Source organism: Ambystoma mexicanum, chromosome 7q (assembly GCF_040938575.1).
Source record: "Ambystoma mexicanum isolate Mex_15411 chromosome 7q, UKY_AmexF1_1, whole genome shotgun sequence".
In the NCBI taxonomy this organism is placed as follows: domain Eukaryota; kingdom Metazoa; phylum Chordata; class Amphibia; order Caudata; family Ambystomatidae; genus Ambystoma; species Ambystoma mexicanum.
In genome coordinates, this window is record NC_090941.1 from 1,035,570,963 (window position 1) to 1,035,594,607 (window position 23,645).

Sequence of the window (23,645 nt, forward strand, 5' to 3'; positions counted from 1 at the left end):
TGGTAAATGTTTATGCCCAGATACCTAAATGTCACGGTCTGCCATGGTATCTGCAAGATGGGCAGCCTCTCCAATGGAGTGCTCTTGTACCTTCCCAAGGGGAACAGACTAGACTTCCCGGGGTTCACCGATATGGCCGAGAGGGTGGCGTAACGATCCAGCACATATTGCAGATTCTCCTCCGGGTAGCGCAAATAGAGAAGCATATCATCCGCATACAGCGATATCAGGTGTGTGCCCCCTGTAGTATGAATCCCCACCTCCCCGTATTGTTGCCGCAGGCATATTGCCAGCGGCTCTTATGCCAGGATGTATAACATGGGTGACCAGGGGCATCCCTGTCTGGTCCCCCCTACTGAGTTGCCTTTTATCTGAAATTGTGGTTCCGGTTTTAACTCTTACAATCGGGGAGCTATATAACATCTGAACCCATCTGATATATCCTGGTCCCATTCCGTATCCTTTCAGGGTTGCTTTCAACCACGGCCATCTCACTGAATCAAAAGCTTTGACCGCGTCCAGTGACACGATGGCCAGCTCGCCCGAGTCTCCCTCGGTTTGGTCAATGACCTGGTGCAGCCTCCTGTGGTCTGTGATATTTCTACCGGGGACGTAACCAGTTTGGTCCGGGTGTATCAACTTACCTATCACCTTCTTTAGCCTGTTGGGTAGCACTGCCGTAAGGATTTTGCTATCCTGATTGAGCATGGACAAGGGCCTATAGGATCCGCATTCCACATCCCGCTTGCCTGGTTTTAGGAGCGGGATGATCACTGCCTCGCGGAGGGACGCCAGCAGTTCTCCCTGCTCATAGGCTTCATTAAACCTGGCCAGCAACGGCTGGAGTAGCTCCTGTTTATACGTTTTATAAAACTCGCTGGGTAACCCATCCGACCCGGGCGCTTTACATGTAGGCAAGTGTTGGATCACCGCCTCCAGTTCGTCCGAGCTGATGGGGGGCATCGAGTCTGTGCATTCTAACTCATCTAAGGTAGGCAGCCCTATGTCCTCAATTATTTTCAGTATTTCTTGACTCGCATCCTCTCCTGTGTCCTCATATAATCGTCTGTAATACTTGAGGAACTCTTCATTTACTCCTTTCTGGGTATTACAGATTTGACCTTCCTCATTCCTGACCTCTCTAATTACCGAGCGGGGGGTTTCATTTTTGTATAACCAAGCCAATAATCTACCCGGCTTATCCCCCCCCCTGCATGTAGCCTCTCTGTATATTTCTTATAATTTAATTTGCATAATCTATCCCAGAGTTCGCTACGAGCTAACTGTAAGTCCCTTATCTTGACGCTGTTCTCTCGGGTGGGCCCCCTCGCTCTGTATAAGGCCCTCCAGCCCTTTCTGTTTCCTGCAGTTCCCGTTCAATACCCCCTTGGAGCCCTTTGGATTTTGCTATAGCTACCCCACGCACCACCACCTTAAATGCCTCCCATACTGTTCCCATAGAGCGTACACTGCCCGTGTTGATCTCAAAGTATTCCTCAATGGCCTCCCTCAGATCCTCTCGAAATCCCGTAGAGCCTCAGTTCTGAGCCTCCATGTCGGGATACGCGCTAGAGAGGGTTGATGTTGCCATTCTACGACCAAAGGTGAATGGTCGGATAATACTCGGGCCTTGTATTCCGCCCCCACCATTTCTCTCGCTATCTCAGCATCAGCAAACACATAATTCAGCCTCGTATGCAGGCCATGTTGCGCAGCATAGTGCAAATATTGCCTATCCATTGGGTGCAGCTTTCTCCTGAGTCCTCAAGACCTAGGTTTATCAACAGTGTCCGCAATGCTTTAGCTGCTGGCGCCGGTTTCCCTGATTTGTCCTCTGACCTAGGGTTCAGGGTGCAATTGAAATCCCCCTCCCCACACCATCGCGCCACCCACCAGAGGGCTAATTTCATTAAGGACCTGAAATATGCCGCTGTATCGTGGTTGGGGGCATACAAATTTATGATATTCACCTCCCTGTTCTCCAGGAGTCCCGCCACCACCACCATTCTGCCCTCTGGGTCTATAGTCGAGTTGAGCAACTGAAACTGCACGTGCGGTGCCACCCATGTGATTACCCCTCTTGCATATGCCGAGTATGTGGCACCTATGACGATACCTTTCCATTTTCTTCTGACCACCTCCAACTTTTCCCTGGTGAGGTGGGTCTCCTGTAGCAAGGCTATGTCAATACGCATCCTCTTTAGGTACATCATCACTTTGTTGCGTTTTAGTTAACTATTGAGGCCCCGCACATTCCAAGTCGCCACTCTAAGATTACCCGATGCCATCTACTCTATGTACTCCCCATCCACTCTGACCTCCGATGTCTTCCCTGATGGCCCGTAGTCCGGCTCGTATCCCACCCACCCTCTACCCCACTGCACACTACCCTGCCCCAATGCCCTAACAAATGCCCAGCTCCACCCCTGGATCTCAGGCCCACCCGCGTCTGGTCCTGTCTCGTAACCGAGGACTAGGACCCCGCGGGGCGTCACCGATCTAACAGTGACCTAACTAAATGTACAACTAAGGGGTTCAGGCATAGTCTCCCCGCAGCTCCCACTCATCTGATTGGAAAGGTTACATCCAACCGATCCTACTAGCACATATATGGAGAACACTTTCAGTTTGGCTGGGTAGAGCAACATGTATCGGTGGCCGGCCTCTCTCAACCTCTTTTTCACGCCCCAAAGTTCATCCTGCTTCGCTGTACGTGCAGAGTGTAGTCTGGGTATGCCGTGATTTTCGCCGGCTCCCTTTCTATCGTTCCTCCCTTCCGGAAGAATTCAAGTATCTTCTCCCGATCGTTCAAGATCTTTGCTATCAGCGGCCACGGGGGGGCTCCTGTGGGGTGGTCTCCTTGTCCAGGCTCTCTGCACCCTCTCAACTGCAAACCCCTGGGTCAGTGCACCACCAGTTATTTCCTGCAGAAGCATGGATTCTACATATTCTGTTGGGTTAGGCCCCTCCATTCCTTCCGGCAGGCCAGCAATACGAATGTTATTGCATCTGGCACGCCCTTCTGACTCCTCCGCCCTGTTCTCCAGGTTGCCCACACTCTGCACAAGAGCATGGAGATCCGATCCGTGGGCGGTGCATGCCGCTGTGTTCGGGGCCACCTCCTTTTCCAGGTTTCCAGTGCGCTCTGCGAGCGTCCGCACATCCTGTCTCAACAGATTGACTTCCTCTTGGACCGCTCCGATCTTGAGATCAAGACCCACTTTCAAATCGTTCATTGCCAGGCCCAATTTGGTCTCCCAGGCAATTTTCAAGTCTGCAATCGCTGCTAGCACTTCCTGGATCGTGCCCGGTATCTCCGCCCCTGCAGCGGTGGTGTCATTGCTTTTACCGCCCTCTGCACCTGTAGGCGTCTTGGCATAGGCCTCCAGCATGGGCTGTTTGCTTTTGGGTCTGACAGTTTTGCTAGACATCATGCAATGCTATTTAGGTGTGGGCTGGTAGCCCCCCCCCCCCTCAGAAAAGTCTGTGCGGCGCCAGGCCACTCTAAGCGTATCTGGGACCGTGTTGACTGTGTTCAGGTGTGTCCTTATCACTCATTCCACACTTAGAATGGGTTGGGTCCTCCCACGTACCTGCGCCCATGCCGTGTCGCTCCCCCGGCCTCCACTATGGTTGTTTCAATCTCCCTCCAGTGCTCCGTGAGCCCCAAGGCTGTCTGGCCTGGGGTCTTTCCTCAGGTGTTTTCCTCATGCCCCTTGGTCAAGGAGGCCGCCCGATGCTGACTGTGGGCCAGCAAATGCCCTGAGGTCATCCGCCTTCACTGTCACTCCAGCAGCTCGCAGTGAAGTTCCATCGGGCCCAGCCCCTATTCGCCCTCCACGGCATATTCCTGTGCTCAGATTGGGCCGCTTAATGCCTCAGGGCCCCAGCTTGGGTGCAGCCCCACTTCACCTTGTCGCCGTTCACACATTATCCATACCGCTTTGTTACTTGTACAGCAACCAACGTTATAAAAAGCAACATCAGCTGTATGTGTTGCCGCCTTTCACATATTATCCATTTCGCTTTATTTATGAAGCAACCATCGTTATGGAAAGCAGCATCCACTGTTCGACACTACTCGATGTCTCTGGCGCCGTTGCTACAGAGTCGCACACTGTTCCAGCAACCCTTCCAGTTCGTGATTACTGCCCGCCGCACCCTACGAGCCCAGCGCTCGTATCCGAATGTTCGTTGCCACAATGTATCTTCTCCTGCAACCACAGAACGCAGGCTGTGACGGCCGCCTATGCGATCAGGTAGCACAGCGATATTCTACGTATGCGCGGTACTGCCTCTTGTTGCTCTCTTCAGTTAATATCAGTTTAGGCAGTCAGCTGGGCAATAAACCGCATCAACCTTCTTCCTCCACTCTGCCTTGTGCCGAGCGTCACTTCCCAGATTATGATTATTCGGCAACGAGCTCACACTGTATGTTGGGACCGCGGCTGTGTTTTCTGTTAACTGTATGTCGTGCAGCTTTGTTTCTCCTCACTGCGGACCTACAGATGCGTCCTCTCAAAGGGCTCCTTTGTTCTCTTCGCTCGTCCGCCATTTTAGATCCAGACATCGCAGGTCCCCGCCATCCTAATTATGCCCAGGACTGTAGCACCAGCACTTCCCGTGGTGACTGACGGTCTTCAAAGAGTCCCCATATGTTCATGTGCATGCACATGTGTTTTCTTCCACAGCAGGCATCTGCATGTGCACCTTTGTGACGGATTAATGCAGGATCATCTGGAGCTCCTCTGGGAACACGTCTCTCTCTACATGGCCCTGCAGCCAAGACCCCGTACAAAAATAGTTGAAGCAAAAAAGTGGTTTCAGTTCTCCTTTTAGCCCTTCACCACAAGGTGCAAGTCTCGGTATAAATAAAATGTTTTAAAGTCTTTACGTGCAGGATTTCCTTATTCCTTGTCCGCCACCACCTTCCTTGTGTTCTCTCTTTTTTTTTACCGCCAGCCAGGACTTTAAGTGGGACGGGGCCTGCCGGGGCTCAACCCCAGCAGGCTCCGAAATTTCGAATTGAGGCGGGGCCCTGTTGGGCCCACTAATCTCCCCTGCCAGCCCCGGCTACTACACGAAAAGGATTTTTTTTCTGAAGCCGGAAGCTCTCCCTCGTGTGCGAAAGCTTCAGGCTCCAGAAAAAAATGCCTATCAGCCATAATGGTGGCGTCGCACCTGCGAGGCATCCCTTTAATCAAGTGATGCACGTGGGCCAGCGCCACCATTATGGAGAAAATGTGAGGCTGCTGGAAGCAGAGGCCTTGCTTTCTAAATACTGAAGCTCCCGCAGATTCGCGGGAGTTGCAGTCTTAAGGAACAGGGCCTCTGCTTCCAGGGGCCTCGCCTATTCATCCTTAATGGTGACGATGCTGCTACTCAACTGGCAAGGGGCAGCGCCACCAGTAAGGCTGAATAGGCGAGGCCCTGTCCCCTGCCAGGCAAGCCTAGAGGGTGTTGATCACTACAAAAGGCTTCCTGGCAGGGGTGCCAGTGGCCCATTGAGCCGGGGCTCCTCGGGGGAGCGTGGCCTAACGGCCCAGCAGGACCCTTGCAGTTAGGCCAGGCCCCCTTGATGAGCCCTGGCTCATTTTGTTGTGCCAAAAAAAAAAACGAAAAAAAAACAAACGCCTGCGAGGGCAGCATTGCCTTTTATGCTGCTCTGGCACTGGTGTGTAAAGCACAATGCTCGCTACATGTACAACTGACTCCTTTCAGTTGTACATGTAGTGAGCATTGTGAATTACACATCAGTGCCAAAGCCGCGGTAAACGGCAATGCTGCCGTCGCGGACTTTTTATTTTTTTTAATTTTTTTCCAGCGTGGTTCAATGCTTGGGTGGCTGACTCTGGCCGGATCCCGAGATCCGGCTACACATCTGGTGCCGGATCTCGGTTCCGCCGAGAGCCGGCTCAATGACCAGCACTGGGGGTGATGCGTCTGAAGAAATGTGTAATGTGTTAACGGAAATTTGCTGTTGGCAACATTTTTAGTTGGTGTGCACGCTTGTGACCATTGCTTGTCAGTGAATGTGTCCTGCAGTGCACCCTCCCACCTCTCCTGTCATCGTCTTAAGGCCTAACAGTGTGCGTTCTGAGCAACCTGTAACTAACTGATAACCTTGTTCAGCTTGGGTGGGCGGGGGGTTTGGGGATTGGTGTTACATGTTCGCTAAGGGAGAGAATAGAGGGTGTCTGGGGTCACTCGCAGTATGCTGCCTCACTGTGGTCCTGAGCGTCGTATATAAAAAAAAAAGCTGCAAGGTCGTTCACGGGCCCCTCTCTTGGAGTTGCTGCAGTGTTATCAAGTTCCCGTTGTTGTAACGTCAGCAACGCGCCATAGGGCTCTTGCTGAGTCACAAGAGTCGGGTCACATGCATAAATAAGCATGTGACTACCTTAATAAAAGCGCCGAGCAGACTTCTGCTCGGCAGTTGATGCAGACTTGTGTCTGCCTGGTTGCTGCTGCTGCTCTGCAGGGCTCGCCAACACTGGGCCTTAGCAGCCGACATGGCATCCTCACCATGTGGGGCTGGAGAACCCTGGTCGGTAAAACTCTTCAGGGAATGTCCCCCGGTGTGTTTAACCCCAGTGCCTCAAAGTGCTGTCGGGGAAATGTTGTCCTGGGTTAAGGGAATGCCTACAATGAAAAAGATGGAAAAAGCTGGGGCATACAGGCCACACAGACCGACCCTCTCCAGCATTTTCTTCCAGGCTGTCTGAGTGACTATAGTCTGCACCTCGTTCTTCACTGAGGTGCACTTCCTCCATAGTATAGCCTTTAAATAGTCCGGGTGCATGACTGTCCTCTCAATACGGACAGAAAGGTATTCCTGCTGGTCAGTCAACAACCATGCAGCGTATTGTGCATGTGCGGCCAGGTAAGCGTGTAGATTGGGAACATACAACTCTCCCAGCTCGTAGGGTCTGACTAGCCTCTCGTATGCCACCCTTGGTTGCCTGCCAGCTCAGATTAACCTTGTCATGAGAGTTTGACCCTAAGCCAGTATCCTTTTGGGGGTATCAATGGAACGTTATTGAACATGTACAGTATTTTGGGAACAATCGCCTTTTTGCCCAGTGCCATACTCTCCGCTTGGGTATATTGGCAGGAGGACCTATTTATCTATCTTTGCCTCCTTGCACTCTAGGGTTGTGCTGTCTTTTTTAAAAAAAAAAATTGTTTGAACAATTTCTATTGGCCATCTTTACTACAGCATGTACAGTGAACATTCGTCATGCATGGCATAATTAAACCGCCAAATACCTTCCATTTTTCACCACCCTAAACCGTAAAAGTTGCCTTAAAGTCTTGTCCGATCCCAGTGTCTACTGTTCTGTTCCCTCCTGCCTCCCTTCCGCCTCTGTGCCACAAGCAACAACCCCTGTTTATCACTGACTGTTTCCTGCATCTACATCGTCTGGGTAAGCACATTCCATGACTTGACATCGTCATTTGTTTTCCGGATTCCCTGGTAGACCGCCCTATACCAGACCACCATCTCAGCCATGGACCACCTTTGTAGGTCCTTCCAACATGTTTCTACATTGGTGCTCCCTGCAGATTTCCAGGATATTGCAATTTTGCGCTTTGCTAGCACATAAATTAAATCTTTCATCTTGGCAATATGAAGTGCGCTCGCTTGCGTGGGAATATGTCCAACAGGCATGCTTCCGGGGATCTTCTATCCAGGGTTATCCTGCCCCTTGTCACTCGATTTGCACTTTCCGGCCAGAACTGTTGTATAATCTGACAGGACCAAAACATGTGTAATACCCCTGCGTTTTCTTCCCGAGATCTAGGGCAGCACTGCTTGTCGGCACCCTTAAACCGGGTCGTGATGTAGTTATCCTTGTATAGGCCTGCTACTTTAGTGGATATGGAGATGCCCACACAGCGAATTTTATCATCTCCATGCAAGTTCAGTGTTAACCTCATCTTTTTGGACCGCCGGCATGAGCGCGAGGAGTTTTGATTTTCCCCAATTTATTTTCAACCCTGAGAGGTTCCCATAGGTAGTCATATCGTCTATAACGGGTATCGTCTATAACTGGTTGTAGATTGCAAGCGGGATGCTTGATGTACAGAAGCATGCAGTCGGCGTACAGCGATATTCTACTTAACTTAATTCCCCTGTGTTTGTCATACTCTCTAATGTAGCATGCTAGGGGCTCAATGGCAAGGGCAAACAAAAGGGGTGACAATGGGCATCCCTGCCGGGTCCCTCTGGAGGGTGATAGGACTTCAGACTGTATACCATTCGTGAAACGGCTCTAGGACTGCTATATAGGAGTTTAAGCCACCTGAGAAAATGTACACCCAACCCTGATCTGCAGAGCACTTCAAATTAAAAAGGGCCATTTGATATAATCTAAGCCTTTCTCTGCGTCAAGCGCCACAATAACTACTGGAATTGAAAGGTCCACATTATGCATCAAGGCGAAGAGCAGCCTGAGGTTGTTTTGTGTGGAACGGCCAGGTATGAATCCCGCTTGATCCAGCAAGATCAAGGCGGGCATGTGTGGTTTGAGCCTGTCTGCAAATTGAAAACCATTTGTCTGTATTGATGAGGGACAGGGGGTCTGTAAGAGGAGCATCTACAGGGGGACCTTGCCCAGTTTGCGCAGAACTGTTATGACTGCGGTTCGGGTACAGTCTGGGAGGACACCTTTTCTCAAGTGAGCATGTGAAGAGCCGGATTAGATAAGGGGCAAGCTCCTCGGAAAATTCTTTATTAGAATTAGCTGGTTACGCCATCATTGCCAGGAACCTTGCTTTAGGGAAGTGCTTTGATATCCGCCACAGTGACAATATTACGACACAATATTAACTCCTCCACATTGAAGGGGAGGTTAAGCTGGGCACCCAGCATCTCATCTAGCCATACCAGAGTCGCCTTATCAAGGTATTCTGTAATGCTTTCAAGGGGTGCTGTGACGTGTAAAAACGAGAAAACATTTGATTTATTAGCATGTTATCTTGGAGTAGTTCCCTAGTGTCACCCTCAATTTCTTGCTCAAGCCGTGAAAGGGATGCCTGTATGGTCTTCAGGGCCACCCACTCCTTAGACATGCATATACCCGTAACTCAAATCTTTGACCGTAATGTGCCCTCAGTAGGGGACTTTCACATAGTCTGGGAATCTTAAGATTTTTATAAGGGGCATTATACCCCTTATAAAAACCTTAAAAGATGTGAAAGTCCTGTACTGAGGGCATGTTACGGTCAAAGATTTAATTTCTCTTGTGCCATCTCATCATGGATATTTGGATCATGGACTATCTCCACTCTAAAGTGCCAATGATGCAGGCGAGTGGTCCCAGAAGGCCAAGTAAATGACCACAACACAGGGGGTGGCCAAATAATGTCCTAGGCGGGATGTTGCACTGGAATCGACCACAAAGGACCTCATATAATCTATACAAGCAGATGGCCTTTGGACCTGTGAGTGGAATGTGATTTCTCTGTTCAGGTGATGTGCAAGACTCCACTCATCCACCAGTGAGTGACTTTGGGCAACTTCCGACCATTGCGCTAACCACATGGTGCTGCGTGGAGTGAGCTCTGTCTAACTCTAGGGTTAATGTCATCTTAAAGACACCCCCTCAAATTGACTCATAACCATCACATTTCTCTAAATGGCTAGCACAAGTGTCCACGTTAGGGACATATATTAACTATAACCACATTGGCTCCCCCTCCAAGAATGATCGTCGGCACTTTCGCTGTGGATATTGAACTGTAGTAAAGTGTGTGTCTCTCTAATATATATCTGAGGCTTGTGGATCTGCTTCGCATGCTCTGCACAATCTAGTTGTAGATGCAAAGTATTACAATACTTGTTTTCGAAAGTCAAAAACGTAAGTTGACGGGGCGTGTTAGTAATACTATCCCTAGTGTGACGTGTACTGTACCCATAGTCCTTCACACGTCGAGGTCCCTCCGATTGCTTCTTTCTGCCATAGTGGTTGGTCGCAAGTTGCAGAGTTTGACTAGTTAAGTTTATTCGTAGACCTATCATCCTTTCTTTACTGTATGCATTTGCCGCAGCAGCATCCAACTGCTTGACTGCCCTCGATGGACAACTCCATTGTCGCCCAGACGTGGCGCGGCCTTCATGGGCCTCTATCATATTTCAATTCTCCATGTGCACTGAAAATATCTGTCACACAAAAAACGATAGACCTTCTTTTCAATTTGGGTTTCTTCATCAACGAAAAGAAATCCAGTCTAGTCCCCAGCCAAATAAAACCATTTCTGGGAGCAATTTTAAAAACAAGAGCAGCTGGATTTCCCATCAAACGGAATACAAAACATGGTGTTGCAAGTACCTCGCTACAAGGCCAGTCACCAGTTAAGTGTACACAAAGCAATACGCTTGCATTGGATGATAGCCTCATCCATTCACTTGGTTCCGCACGCGCGCCTGAGCCCAATGCCGAAGTGGTTCGCCAAATGGTCTCCGCTAAGTGGTCAGTGGGACGATGTAGTAGTTTCGCTAACCCTGGTACAGGCTCTTCGCTGGTGGTCCAGGGACAACCTGCTAAAGGGAAAACCCTTTTTGAGTTCCACCAGCACAAGCAATCCTAACTAAAGACTCCTCACTTGCCGGATGGGGTGGCCTCACTTCCTCCTCCACATAGCCCACGGCCAGTGGACACACTACAGCCCAAAAACACTAATCTCCTAGAACCACTGGCAGTTCTCAAGGCTCTTCTAACTTTTCAGCAACAACTTTCAAATCAAACAGTGCAAGTCCTCAGACTGCACGACTGCCATGTTCTACATAAACAAGCCGGGAGGAACACTCTGTCTGTCCAAACTATCCCAGAAAATGTGGAAGTTGGCACTCAAGCGGAACATGTTCCTAACCTCTCAACACGTTCCAGGGGAACTCGGTGCTCTGGCAGACTCTCTAAGCAGATACCCTCTACCAGAAGAACACGAGTGGCAACTCAACAAGGATATCCTAGACTGAGTCTTCTCCCAATGGGGTCATCCCCAGTTAGATTTGTTTGCCACAAGCCTAAACTTGCAATGCCCAGACTTTGCGCCCAGGTTTCCCCACCAGGGTTCAAGGGAAACGCCCTATGGATGAACTGGTCTGGGAAATTTGCTTACGCGTTTCCTTAAACGCCACTCCTCAGCAGGATTGTGCACAAGATGCACTAGGAACAAGTGACTCTAATCCTGGTTGCTTCCATGTGGGCGCGACAACCTTGGTTTCGACATCTGGCCAAACTGGTGATATGTGACGCAATCGAGCTCCTGTACCCCTCCCCTACAGCATGCTAACACAACACAAGGGAGTATCCCTCCACCCTCGTCCTCCATATATGAACTTGGCAGCTTGGCTCCTGAAGTCATATAATTTGGCCGCTTAAATCCTCCACAAAGGTGTATGGATATTCTAAAGGAGGCACGGAAACCAAACACCAGGCACTGCTTTATCAACAAGTGGGAGAGATTTGTGATGTGGTGCAAGCCACAAACCCTAAACGCAACTGAATGTTCCCCAGATAACATTCTAAATTACATGCTTTACCTACTAGACTCCGGCCTAGTATTCAACTCCATCAAAGTACACCTGGCAGCCCTGTCGGCTTACACCACTTCACAAAACAAGGTGTCCTGGCGAAAGGTTCCTGTCATTAAATCATGAATGGAAGGGGTAAAGAGGACATACCCTCCCATCTCTAACTGGCCACCGGGTTGGACCTTAATGTCATGCTCCCCATGTTCATGGGTCCACCCTTTGTGCCTATGCATAAGGCCAGCCTAAAACATTTGACTTAAAAAAAACTGCATTCCTATTAGCCATTGCCTCTATAATATTGGTCAGTGAGCTACAGGCTTTAACCGTACAAGATCCTTTCTTCATAATCCACAAAGACAAAGTTGTCCCCAGAACACATCGTAGGTTTTCACCTAAGGTCATTTCAAAGTTCCATGTTAATCAATCCATATAACTTCCTACATTCTTTCAAAATCCATTTAATTCCGCTAAAAGAAGCATCCACACACTTGATTTATAGAGGGTGGTCTTGTACTATGTGAACAAAACTAAATCCCTAAGGAAAACAAACCAGCTCTTTGTTTCCAAAGCACCTGGGAGAGAGGGCCATCGCATATCAAAAAACGCCATCTCCAAATAAGTGCCTGCAGCTCTGCTATTCCCTATCCAAAAGTTTTACCTTTCACTCCCAGCGCTCACTCTACCAGAGGTAATGGAGCTACCTTAGCCTTCATTGCAAACGTCCCTCTGGACGCCATTTGCAAAGCTGTTATATGCAGTTCCATTCATACATTCACATAGCATTATTGCATTGACACTCACTCTAAAGCAGATTCACAGGTTATTGTTATTTTGCATTTATATAGCTATATAGCGCCTTATATACCATTGGTGTGGTCTGAAGGCGCTGGTAGGTTGAACGCCCTTGGGAACCGAGGTTCTGGTCAGTGGAGAGATTAGAGAGGGTCAAAGGTGCGTGTGCGCACCAGGTATGTGTGCAGCTGGTGCGGCATTTTTGTGGTAGCTGCTTCCTAGCGATAGGTGTGGTGGTTGAGGAATCAGGAGTATGTGTTCGGTCTGGCGGGAGTTATCCAGTCCGATTGAGGCAGCGTTAGACCTGACGAGAACGCTTGGCTGGGGGTGGGAAACCAGCAATGTTTATTTAGAGTGATGGGGAGTGAGTGGTGGATGTTGATATGAGAACAGTTATACCGAATGGTGTCATAGTATCTCTGTGTTCTACTTGAGTGGTGGTGTAAGGAGAGAGTAAGCGTGGGGTGTGAAATGAAGTATGCTCTTACAACGGTTCCTTGCGTTCCACATCAAAGACTGCACATCACGCAATCCACAGGGGTCAGGTCCGGTCCGTGCGATGTGTTTTGTTTCTCATCTGCTCTTGTGCTCTATTCATCGGGTCAGCGGGTTCATCCGTATAGCGTACTCCTCCATCTAGCATAATCATGCGTTCTGGTCCATTCATTCATTTGTTTCGTGCGTTCACCCGCTCCCCAGGCTCATCTGTTATGCACTCATTCGCATCAGATGCTCATCCGCCACTTTGTCAGTTCTGCATTCGTCAGCTCCGTTCACTCTTCCGTACAATGTACTTATCTGTTTTGTGTACTCGTTTTCTCGCTCTTATTTCTCGTTCGTTTGACGCATACGCGTTCTCTCGCCATACTCAGTCGCTTACTACACTCGGTCGCCCGGCATACTCAGCTGCTTGCCATACTCAGCCGCTCGCTACATTCCGTCGTTCGCCAGATTCAGCCGATAGCTGTACTCAGTCGTCCCCTAAGCTCCTCCGCGGTCCATGTTCATCCCCACATTACACTCAACCGTTTTCTACATTCATGTGCTCTCCAAATTCACTCAGCCGTATTCTACACTCATGTGTTCTCCACATTCATCTGTTCAGCACATTAATTGGCTCTTCGTATTTGTTCGTTCTGTACGCTCACTGTCCTTCCGCAGTCATCCGCCCTCCTGCAGTCATCCGCCCTCCTGCAGTCATCCGCCCTCCTGCAGTCATCCGCCCTCCTGCAGTCATCCGCCCTCCGCAGTCATCCGCCCTCCGCAGTCATCCGCCCTCCGCAGTCATCCGCCCTCCGCAGTCATCCGCCCTCCGCAGTCATCCGCCCTCCGCAGTCATCCGCCCTCAGCAGTCATCCGCCCTCCGCAGTCATCCGCCCTCCGCAGTCATCCGCCCTCCGCAGTCATATTCCACAGGCATCCGCACTCCACAGTCTTCCGCCATCCACACCCATCTTCCAAGGGCATTCGCCCTCCACCGTCATCCGCCCTCCGCCGTCATCCGCCCTCCGCCGTCATCCGCCCTCCGCCGTCATCCGCCCTCCGCCGTCATCCGCCCTCCGCCGTCATCCGCCCTCCGCCGTCATCCGCCCTCCGCCGACATCTGCTCTGCACCGACATCTGCTCTGCACCGACATCCGCCCTCCATAGACATCTGCTCTGCACCGACATCCGCCCTCCATAGACATCCGCCCTCCACAGGTGGCACATACGGTTCTAAAACATCTATTTGCTGCTGTACCTTCTCACATCCCACCTCCTTTTCCAGATACTGCTTGGTAATCTATTCAGAGCATGTGATCTGAGCATGCTTGAGGTGAGGCTTTCCCAATCTGTGCATCCATACTATGTTGCATCTTACCTATTTGTACCAGTACACCTGATATAGACCCCCCCGCACCATGAGGTGAGGCCTTGCTAGTCTGTAAACACTCACCTATTCTGCCTGTAACCAATAAGTGTACTTCCTAATGTACTATGCACCTTCTGTAACTAGCGCCTAGGTGTCTCAGGGCTCTGTGCGCTGAAATTGCAAAAAAATAAAAAATAAAGCAGATCCACAAATCTAAGAAGGGATACATTACTCACCGTAATCGTATTTCTGATGCTTGTATCTGCTTCGATTCACATGTGCCCACACTTCCTCCCCTACTGGAGTCGAAGATGCATAGGTGTTTTTTGGCTCATTACTGTGTCTGCTTTATCACATCTGTATTCGTGCTACACTTCATGCAACCTCATGTCAGAAACAATTCTGAGGGACCTCGACGCTTGAAAGACCATGGGTACAGTACAAGTCACACGAGGGATAGTATTACTAACCTGCCCTGTCCACGTCAGTTTTCGACTTTCGAAAACAAATCTTGTAATACTCTGCGACTAACAATAGATGTCGACTATGCAGAGCATGTGAATCCAAGCAGATAAAAGCAATAGAAATACTATCATGGTGAGTAATGTATCCCATACTCTTCTCGCCTTGACTCTTTCCTGTAGACCTGTTTTTCAATTACCATGGTTGAAATCACTAGGAGCATGTTAGTTCTGCTTGGAGCCTAATTAGCTCTCTTCCTCCCGCAACCCACAGTCTACCAGGGCCTATATTTGATTCCTCAGGCCAACTCATTTTCCTATTTAACATAAGCTCTGTTGACAATGTGTATGAAGGGGCATTAGAACAGATATGGCAAGATTAAGTATACTGCGTCACATGTCATAAACAAAGTTAGTTGGATTTCAGGTGGAAGTTAAATTTGCAGTACACTGACCCTTGTTTCCCAATAGTATCTCCTGCCTACTGGGTGATGCCTGATACTTGGCAACTAACCGTTTTAATGTTATTGATTTGTAATCTAATGGAATATAAACACGCATAGACCTAGAACACCTTTTGTTAATAAAGTAGTTTGATTTCACGGTTGGGTTCGACTGAACACTTGGGAACAGTTTCCTTAAATAAGCTCATCAGACTAGTCAACGGGTAACCTAACAGTGAAGGCGTGTTTTGTTCCTTCAGTGATTTTCAGATATTGCACCTGAAATACCATAGAGTGTGGGCTTCTGTTATTTTCAGTCTTTCTGGCATTCAAGGAAGTGGGAGTAAAGGTAGATTTGGCTGGCGTTCCTTCTTCGCCATAGAGCTTGCAATACTGTGAATTTTGCCTTAGTGCCATCCCTTGGTTTTGCGTCTGAAGAGGTCGGGTGTAATGACTGGACCGGACTGTAATGCAACAATTGGCTCTCCACACATTTTCGACTACAACTTCTTTCAGCCCGCCTGTTTGCAGACCCATGTTAGTGGATGTTTTCCGTCCTATAAAAGCATTGTTTTGTATTGATATGGGGCAGACTTATCCTTGGATGTCTTGATACCCTGCATCTTGTTTTTGTGATTCAAACGAGAAGGGCTGGTTGTCATGTGTAAGGAAGTTATGTGGAGCAAAACTAGCTAGCAAGCAACTGAGAACTTACGTGTATAGTTATGGAGTGCCTCTATACTGCTTGGGTATGGTAACTGATATTGTTTCTCTCCCCCACCTCCCCCCCCCCCCCAGTTCCAGTGTCTGCAGCTGTAGCTGCTGCCCCTTCAGAAGGATCCATGTCCAATGGGGTTTACATACCTGCAGGAGCGGCAAATGGAGATGTGAAGCCGGTCCTTTCCACTACTCCGCTGGTGGATTTTTTGATGCAGCTGGAGGATTACACGCCCACGGTAATAACCATTTATGTTAATATTAATACTGTTTCAGAATGTACAGGCCGCACCATTGAAGTGGCTGGGCAAGTATATTGTATAGGCATTTATTCAGCATTCTTGGTCTCTATTGGGGAACTCGCAGTAGGATTCTGTCGCAGTTAAAATGAAACCTCACAGCAGCTGTCAATCTTTGTTGTCTGGTGTATATATACATGTTTTTTTATCTTAAGCGTCATTTCATTTTAGTCTTCAAAGAACATATCCGTTAACGGCAAAGAGATCATAACCTGGATGAAGAACACGTTTCCTTACCCTCCTCTACAAATTCTAAAAGGGGAGGTGGGGAGCAAACCCGAGAGTATTTGGGCATCGAATTGGACACTAAAGCAGTGATTCTCTCAAATATTAACCCACCAATGTTATCTGAGAGGTGGGGGGTGGTCCTGCCATTTCCACGCGCTAGTTATTTACGCCACCAGCAATAATTGGGTGGTTTGTGTCAATCGTGGATCTGAGTGGGAATGAGTAGTCATCTGGGACACCAGCCAGAATCATCGCCACTTGAGTGTTGTGGGGGAGCCTGGTGGCCTGTGATGTCTTTCATCTTCGCCAGAAAATCTGTCTCGCGGAGGCAGCTCCACCACATGCGTATCATGCCCCCTCTTCCCCACATCCGTACCAGCACCGTTCCGAGCTTATCAGGTAGATTTGTATGGATGTCACTGGGGGGTGGTACCACCAAAAGCATAGTTTAATTGCACCCTCCTTGATCTGTGTACACCTGTAGCTCTTATGGGCTCGCTGCCAGATTTTCCGCCATTAATCTTCTGAGATTTTCCTGTCCTAATGCTTGTTCCCACTTGATCACGTAATGTAGTTTTATTTCCCCCCTTTCAGACTTCTCCAGCAGCTTATGTTTGAGAGATCCTCTTAGTGTTCTTATCTTGTTGCAGTTTATTATACGGTCATACCCAAGTCGTGGAGCTCCTTCCCCCACAATGAATGTGGCGCACAATTAAGCGCATTTATTGATTTCAGGCTCTTTTTGATGAGGCCTCCTATCCGTCTCGCACACAACCCCAACAAATGCCCAGTGCCACAATGGACTAGGAACCAGGCAGATGTGTATTAAGAATATATTTATTAATTTAGTCAACCAAATATCACAAATGGATTACATCAGCCACTAATGTTGTGGCAACACAAAGAACACAATGAAATCCGTAAAGGCTTTACAGAAACAATTTGGAAGACAGAAAGGTAATGGGAAAATTTGTTTTGCAGAGCACAATGGGAAAATTGGTTTTGAATTACTTTTGTTTTTCTACACCTAAAACGGACAGGCGGGGTTGGAATCACAGATGCAACATGAGAAAGAAAATGCAAATGGGTAAATTCGTTTTTTAGAGCACAATGAATACACTAGCAATTTCGTTTTGCACCTTGCACAGGCACTACGGGGCTACCCAAACATGAAGGGGATCAATGAACGGGATCAATGTGGAAATTCGTTTTTACACCCTGTGTGGGAAGATTGTTGGTTTTTTGAATGCCAACAATACAGATCCCGTGAATTCAATGGGGAACTAATTGATTTACTTTACTTCGATGAATATGCTAAGGATCTACACAGGCAAACAGGATGATTTTTCAATGGGGAAATAACTAAAACAAGGCTGAAAAATGTATGGCCTATACAATCTAGGGCTTTTGGGGGTAGTTCTACTTACAGGAGAGGTCTGCACTGGGCATCGGGTAGCTTCAGAACACACTGCTGGGACAGCCAAGGGGGTCAGTCATGGGTCTCCCCTCTTTCCTCCAAGGGTTCCCAATCGGCTTCTATGTCTCCTGCCTCCAATGCAAGTCTTGGGGGGCCCTCTGCTGGGATGTTTCTGCGGGTTTCAGCAGCAGGTTGCCTCTGGGGAATTATTAGAAGTCCAGCTCTCATGCAAACTGGCTTAATTATATGGCAAATTACATCACCAATGTGTCATGATTCTCGCAAAAGGGATTGGTGGATGTTCACCACCCACCTGTGTGCTGATGGGACAAGAGAATGGGGGACTGATTTGGAATGGCTGTGGGAGGAGAAATCTCCATCATCCCACTTCGACCGGTGGGTCGGTCCTGTTTTGACACACATCTCTCCATAACAAGTACCCTGAATTTTTAAATCTTCACGTATGAATACATTTTTGAGAACTACATTTTAATTGGAATTAAATAAACTAGTCTCGAATCAGCAAACCTTTCCTATGCAGAGATGCTGTTTTTCTTCATTTAGCCATATCGGTGAAAAATATGCCACTTTATGGGCGTCATATTAATTATCATAGGCACGCTTTTATCAACTTTCACATCTCTAGGCATCCAGGAAGATGCAAATCACATTTTCATTAATAACGTGTTTATCCCACCAAAATCGTTTTAGCATGGTTAGAAGGGGTTAACTGCCACCTTTAATGAAAGCCTACAATGACCATTGTGCAATATACTTTCTATTTTGTGTGATAAAATGTGTGTATCCAATATTTAAGTCGAGGTGCAGTTTTCAAATCCTCTGTCTCTCTGGCCCCCACCTTTTTCTAAGTTTCAGTTCTCCTCTTCAGGCACATGACGTAAGCAGAGCTGCCTAATGGGCATTATGAATTATTTTTTGTTGTATTCTTGTTTAAATCGTTTTTTTTTTTTTTTTTAACAAGATAAAACACATCAAGTGGCACTTCTACTGCATCCTTCCGACGATGGAGCGCAGGGACGGAATTACTTTCGTCGAATTCTAACTTGCCTGTCCCATGCTGTATATCTCAAATTCAGCATCATGCCGTTTAGGGTAGAGTACCCTTTTTGTGTACCAGGTGAATGTTCTGGAAAAAGTTTGCCTCTGTTATTGTTTTTGAGGTTTGTTCACCACTCGTCAAGCGGTTCCACCAAACTTCCTCTTCAGAGACTCGCAGATTCAGGAAAATATGGCTCTTTTTGCATTCAAGCCCGGGCATGATAGTAGGAGATGCCGTGGTGTTTCCACTTGTTCTGGTGTCTCGCAATAGCGGCATCTGTTTGTAGATGAGTTTCCTTATTGCTAGGACTTTGTTGGTTCGAAGTAGGTTTAAGCATGCTCTTAGAAACGTGGACCTATGTGTTCTACTTGGGAATCGTTGCATATAACCCAAGAGTTGGTTTAATTTTTTTGAATTTATAGGCCAGTCAGTTTATATGCAGATGCTTTGTCGTTGGTAGCTATCCAATCCAGTTCATCCAGCTTTTTGACAACCGTTGTTGGGTTTTCAACAAGATCTGTTTCAGTGCAGTCGATCTGGGCGAGTTATCTGGTTTTTAATTGCCCATGACCTCAATTTTGGATTTGTTCCATCCTGAAGTTCTTTGTTGATGATTTTGAAGATCGTTGGACAAAATGGTTGCCAGATCTTTCTATGGTGCATCAATTTAAGTTTAAACACCGCTTGCACCAAAAGCAGACTTAATTCTCTTAATCATTACCACCGGCGTGAACTGGGACAAGTTCAAAACTCTACACCAAAAATACCCCTCTAATTTTGTCCAAATTTTATCCGGCATGCTTGGTAAAGCTTCCATACCATAAGTTAGTGATGGATTTTCTTTATGGACTTGTGACTGCAGAACCTACCTGGTCTCCCGCATTTCTGATCTCAAATATTCCGGCTTGTATTTTTAAGGACAGGCACTTGATGGCTGAAGACAACCAGGTCTGAATCTCCAGGCCAACAGGGAGGCCCTGGAGTTTGGCTTCACATCTGAAGAAATCGTTATCCATGTCCCTTGCAGCAAACAGCCTGTAAACTCGTACATAAATGCATTTTAAATGACATCTTACAAGGCACACAATTTAACAATATATGCATATTTCTTTGAAATTGTCCATGTGGATGAGCTTGTGATAGGCAGAAATCATGTTCACACTTTGAGAGTCTGGCGAGCATTTTGCTGAGCAAATTTTTTCTCTAGAGGAGGGAAAAACTAAATGACATTTTCATTCAATGTACATGTAAAATGCTCCGTTTCACGGCGGCTGCTTACACAATTCTGGCATCACATTGAAGATACTGTGCACTGTGGGTGCAGCTCTCCATGGATTTGTCAAAACCTTATATACACATGTCTTTCTCTTCGTTCATGAAATTGCGGACATTTCCGCATTTAGAAATTGAGGCCCACTTTCTTTCCTTTTTGATTTGGGTTCCATGGGCTTATGTCGACATAATTTCTGGGCTGGCCTTTTATTTTGGTGAGCCCTCATAAATGACTCTGGCCTTTTATTTATGGCATCCAGGGGGCTATCCTTCACCCCACATTCTTGTACTGCAAGTTCTAGCTCCCCTGGGTTACTGGTAGCAGCCCTTTTAACTGTAGCGTTTGTGATCCAGTGTCTAATCTGTATGTATCCAAATCTTTGTTTTGTGGAGCAATTGCAGTTAGACAGAAATCTATAGGCAAGAACTAGATTTGGTCAGAGGTTTAGGAAAAAGGGATATGATCAATCTAGCCTTTCCACAGCAGAATCTAAAATCTTGCAGAGAACAAGAGGACCTAACAGCAGACAATTAAAGAGAACCAAATTGCCACAGGCAATTATGGCAGATTTATCACAGAATACAGTAACAAGATTTCCAGAACCCTCAAACATTGGCACATACTCATGACAGATGATCAACTGATGGGACATATTGGTTTTAAACCAATTATCACTTTCACCAAGGCACCTACCCTCAGTAATAAACGATGCCCCAGTCACATGAGGAACCTAGAACCAGGAAGCGACTGGCTCACAGAACGTATATAAAATCAAAGGTTTTCACAAATGTGGTTTCCGTTTGCCATTTATAAATACTTTGGACAAGACCATGAAATATGGAAATAAATGTGACACACAGTAAATATTGAGAATTTTCTTAACTGCCGTAGCACCTATGTTGTCTAATCATATTTTTGCAGTATGATATATGTGGGTAGTACTATCCGACAAGTCTGACTCAGGAGGAGAGAAAATCTTAGTTCAATCAGCAAACCAGAACCACGCACAACATTGGATGACTGAGCACATCAGAGACACCAAGAAGCTGAGATTCCTGGCTATTGACCAAATGAAACCCCCAGCTCATGCAGGCAACCGAGAACTATCTAAGAAAAATTGAAGATGTATATATTCAGAGCAACAACAAAAGGTCTGAACTACGAGACAGAGATGCAATATTTCTTATGAAAATGATATAACTATTGTCACTTGGGGCAGCACAATACACCTCACCTTTGTCCTCTCCCAACCATAAGGCCACATCAGAGCATATACTTCAACTTCCTGCCCACCACTTGCCAAAGAGATCACATTCGTGCAATATCAACTAATACTAACCACCACATCTCTTGCGATAGATAATGTAACTCTGCTTGAAATGGGATTACCCTCACCTTTAAGAAATGGGGTGAAAATATTCCATTCGATCTGGCGCTCTGTTGGCTCTACAAGAGCATAGTAATTGTACTCTTGTATGAGATTATTTTTCATATCCTTCCATTTTCTTCATTTTTGTTAAAGAAAACTGTCGAGACATATATGATCGTCCCAGAATAATAAGCAAGAGTTCCTGTATAAAATCCAGGAGATGTTTACATTCCTGATATTTCAATTCAGGCAGTCATTTGAACAAAAGGTCTGCAATTCTAAAAAACAAAGCCAATGCATTTCGGCGTGTATCACACCATCTTCAGGGCTATAATGACCCTTTTAGGCAAATTCATTTCACCAAACGTATTAACATCATATGACAAGAAATTATAATGTGAAAATTGAAATGAATATCAAAATAGTTTTTTTAAATACATACCCATTCCAAAGGTCCACCCAATCATAACAAATGGGGGAGGGAGGGAGAAAAGGAAGGAAAATCAACATCACCATTTAGCAATTCATGTGTCATCTAAAGTATTTTTAGACTTAACCATGCGTAAAAGAACAAGAAAACATACCTTTCTATGTTTTGAACGCTACTTTAGACTGCCAAAAATCTCTTTACATCACGTTGTATGTGTACCAAAGGTTCGTGCCTAAAAGAAAGTAAGTATGCGACAATAATCGGATGATGAATGCAAGCTGTTGATCCATTCTAGAGCTGCCCAACTCCTAGTTCCACGGCAACCGTAAGAACTTTGGTCACAGGTCGTCACGCAAAGCGTCCTCGTCGCTTGAGCAACCAACGTTTATTAGCAACTAGCTTACAGCAGCACACAAATGCAGAGACGGGCAGCGGCTGCACGCGAGGAGCAGGGAAATTCAAGGTACGTGCAGAAAAGCAGATGGCAACCTCACGCCCTGTAATTAAAATATAATGCAAGTAATGCTAACGTTTGTAAGCCTACCATGAGGAGCACTTAACTGTGAAATGCCTATCAAATCGGCAGAACTAGCTATGCTTGCGAATTGCCGCATGTGCAACTAATTGATTTCTGCTAGACACGTCCTAAGTGGTACTGACTGACCACAACAAATCTATTTGCCTCATATCGCCTAGGCATCAGATATGGATTACAAATACTGACACACAGATTCTACCAACTCATAAGAGCAGCTATCAAAGGATCCGACTCGTAAGAAAAGAAGGTAATATTCCTCAAACAACACAACCGGATATCTATTTCCTATTCATATATTGCTTTAACTTGTTTGTTTCACCTAGGTCGGCTAAACGGGATTTACCTTACCTGCCACTACCCAGAAGGACCTCTTGGAAACCTTTCTGCATTTATATACCAATCACTTCGCAAGACCAGGTAGTGACCCCATCACACAATCCAACCACTCTTTCCCACTGGAATTTCTAAGCTAATTATCCAACCACCATTGGAAAAGAAAATGAAGTCTGACCACTCTGATGGCTGCCTTTGTTTGGGGCACAGGGTGTAGTGACTGGCTAGCATTGCCTCCTCACCAAACAATTTCTAGTACTAACAGATCAAGGACAGAATGTATACATCAACGTATTGATGTTTCTTTGTATGTGCCACCGCTCCACCCCCATTCCCTTATTCTTTTGATCAATCGCAGCTGTATACACCAGAAAATGTTAACTATCGATTCTATATTGGCCTTTGGAATTGTCTTGAAAAATCCCTAAGGGCAAAACTTCAGTCCATGGAGTTGGCACACCAGGCTAAATGAGAAGGCTGATTAGGATGGGGCACTTTGGGCTGAACTAAACGGCCCAATTGGCCGATCAGGATACTAAAGCGAGTCACTGAACTTACTAACCCCATAACTTATATGAATGAAAATGTAAAGTATGAGAAAGTGACAACTTGGCTAAACCAAATACATAAACCATTTATCCTTTGTTTATTTTTCTTATTATTGATCTATGTGAAAAGCACTTACATTGGTGGATCCAAATCTACAAATTTAAACTTCATCCTGCACTCGGCAAAGGTTAGGAGTTTCCCCCTCCCTACAAAAGTAGCTTCTTTTTAATGGTGCGTCTATTTCCCACTTCCCAAAAGCGCATTTGATTTTTCCTCAGTTTTTAGTGCGTCGGGTTAATAGCCCCAGGCCTATGTGAATCCTGCGAAGTTGGCCCACCCTGTCTT

At 46.8% G+C, this 23,645-nt stretch overlaps 1 protein-coding gene across 1 annotated transcript in view; it reads left to right on the top strand.

Annotated features, from left to right (window-relative positions):
* TAF10 (TATA-box binding protein associated factor 10) overlaps positions 1-23,645 on the top strand; it is a 49,575-nt gene that overhangs the window by 15,166 nt on the left and 10,764 nt on the right. The window contains exon 2 of the mRNA XM_069640344.1: positions 15,886-16,043. Coding sequence (XP_069496445.1) covers positions 15,886-16,043 — 158 coding nt within the window. The remainder of the gene's footprint in view (positions 1-15,885; positions 16,044-23,645) is intronic.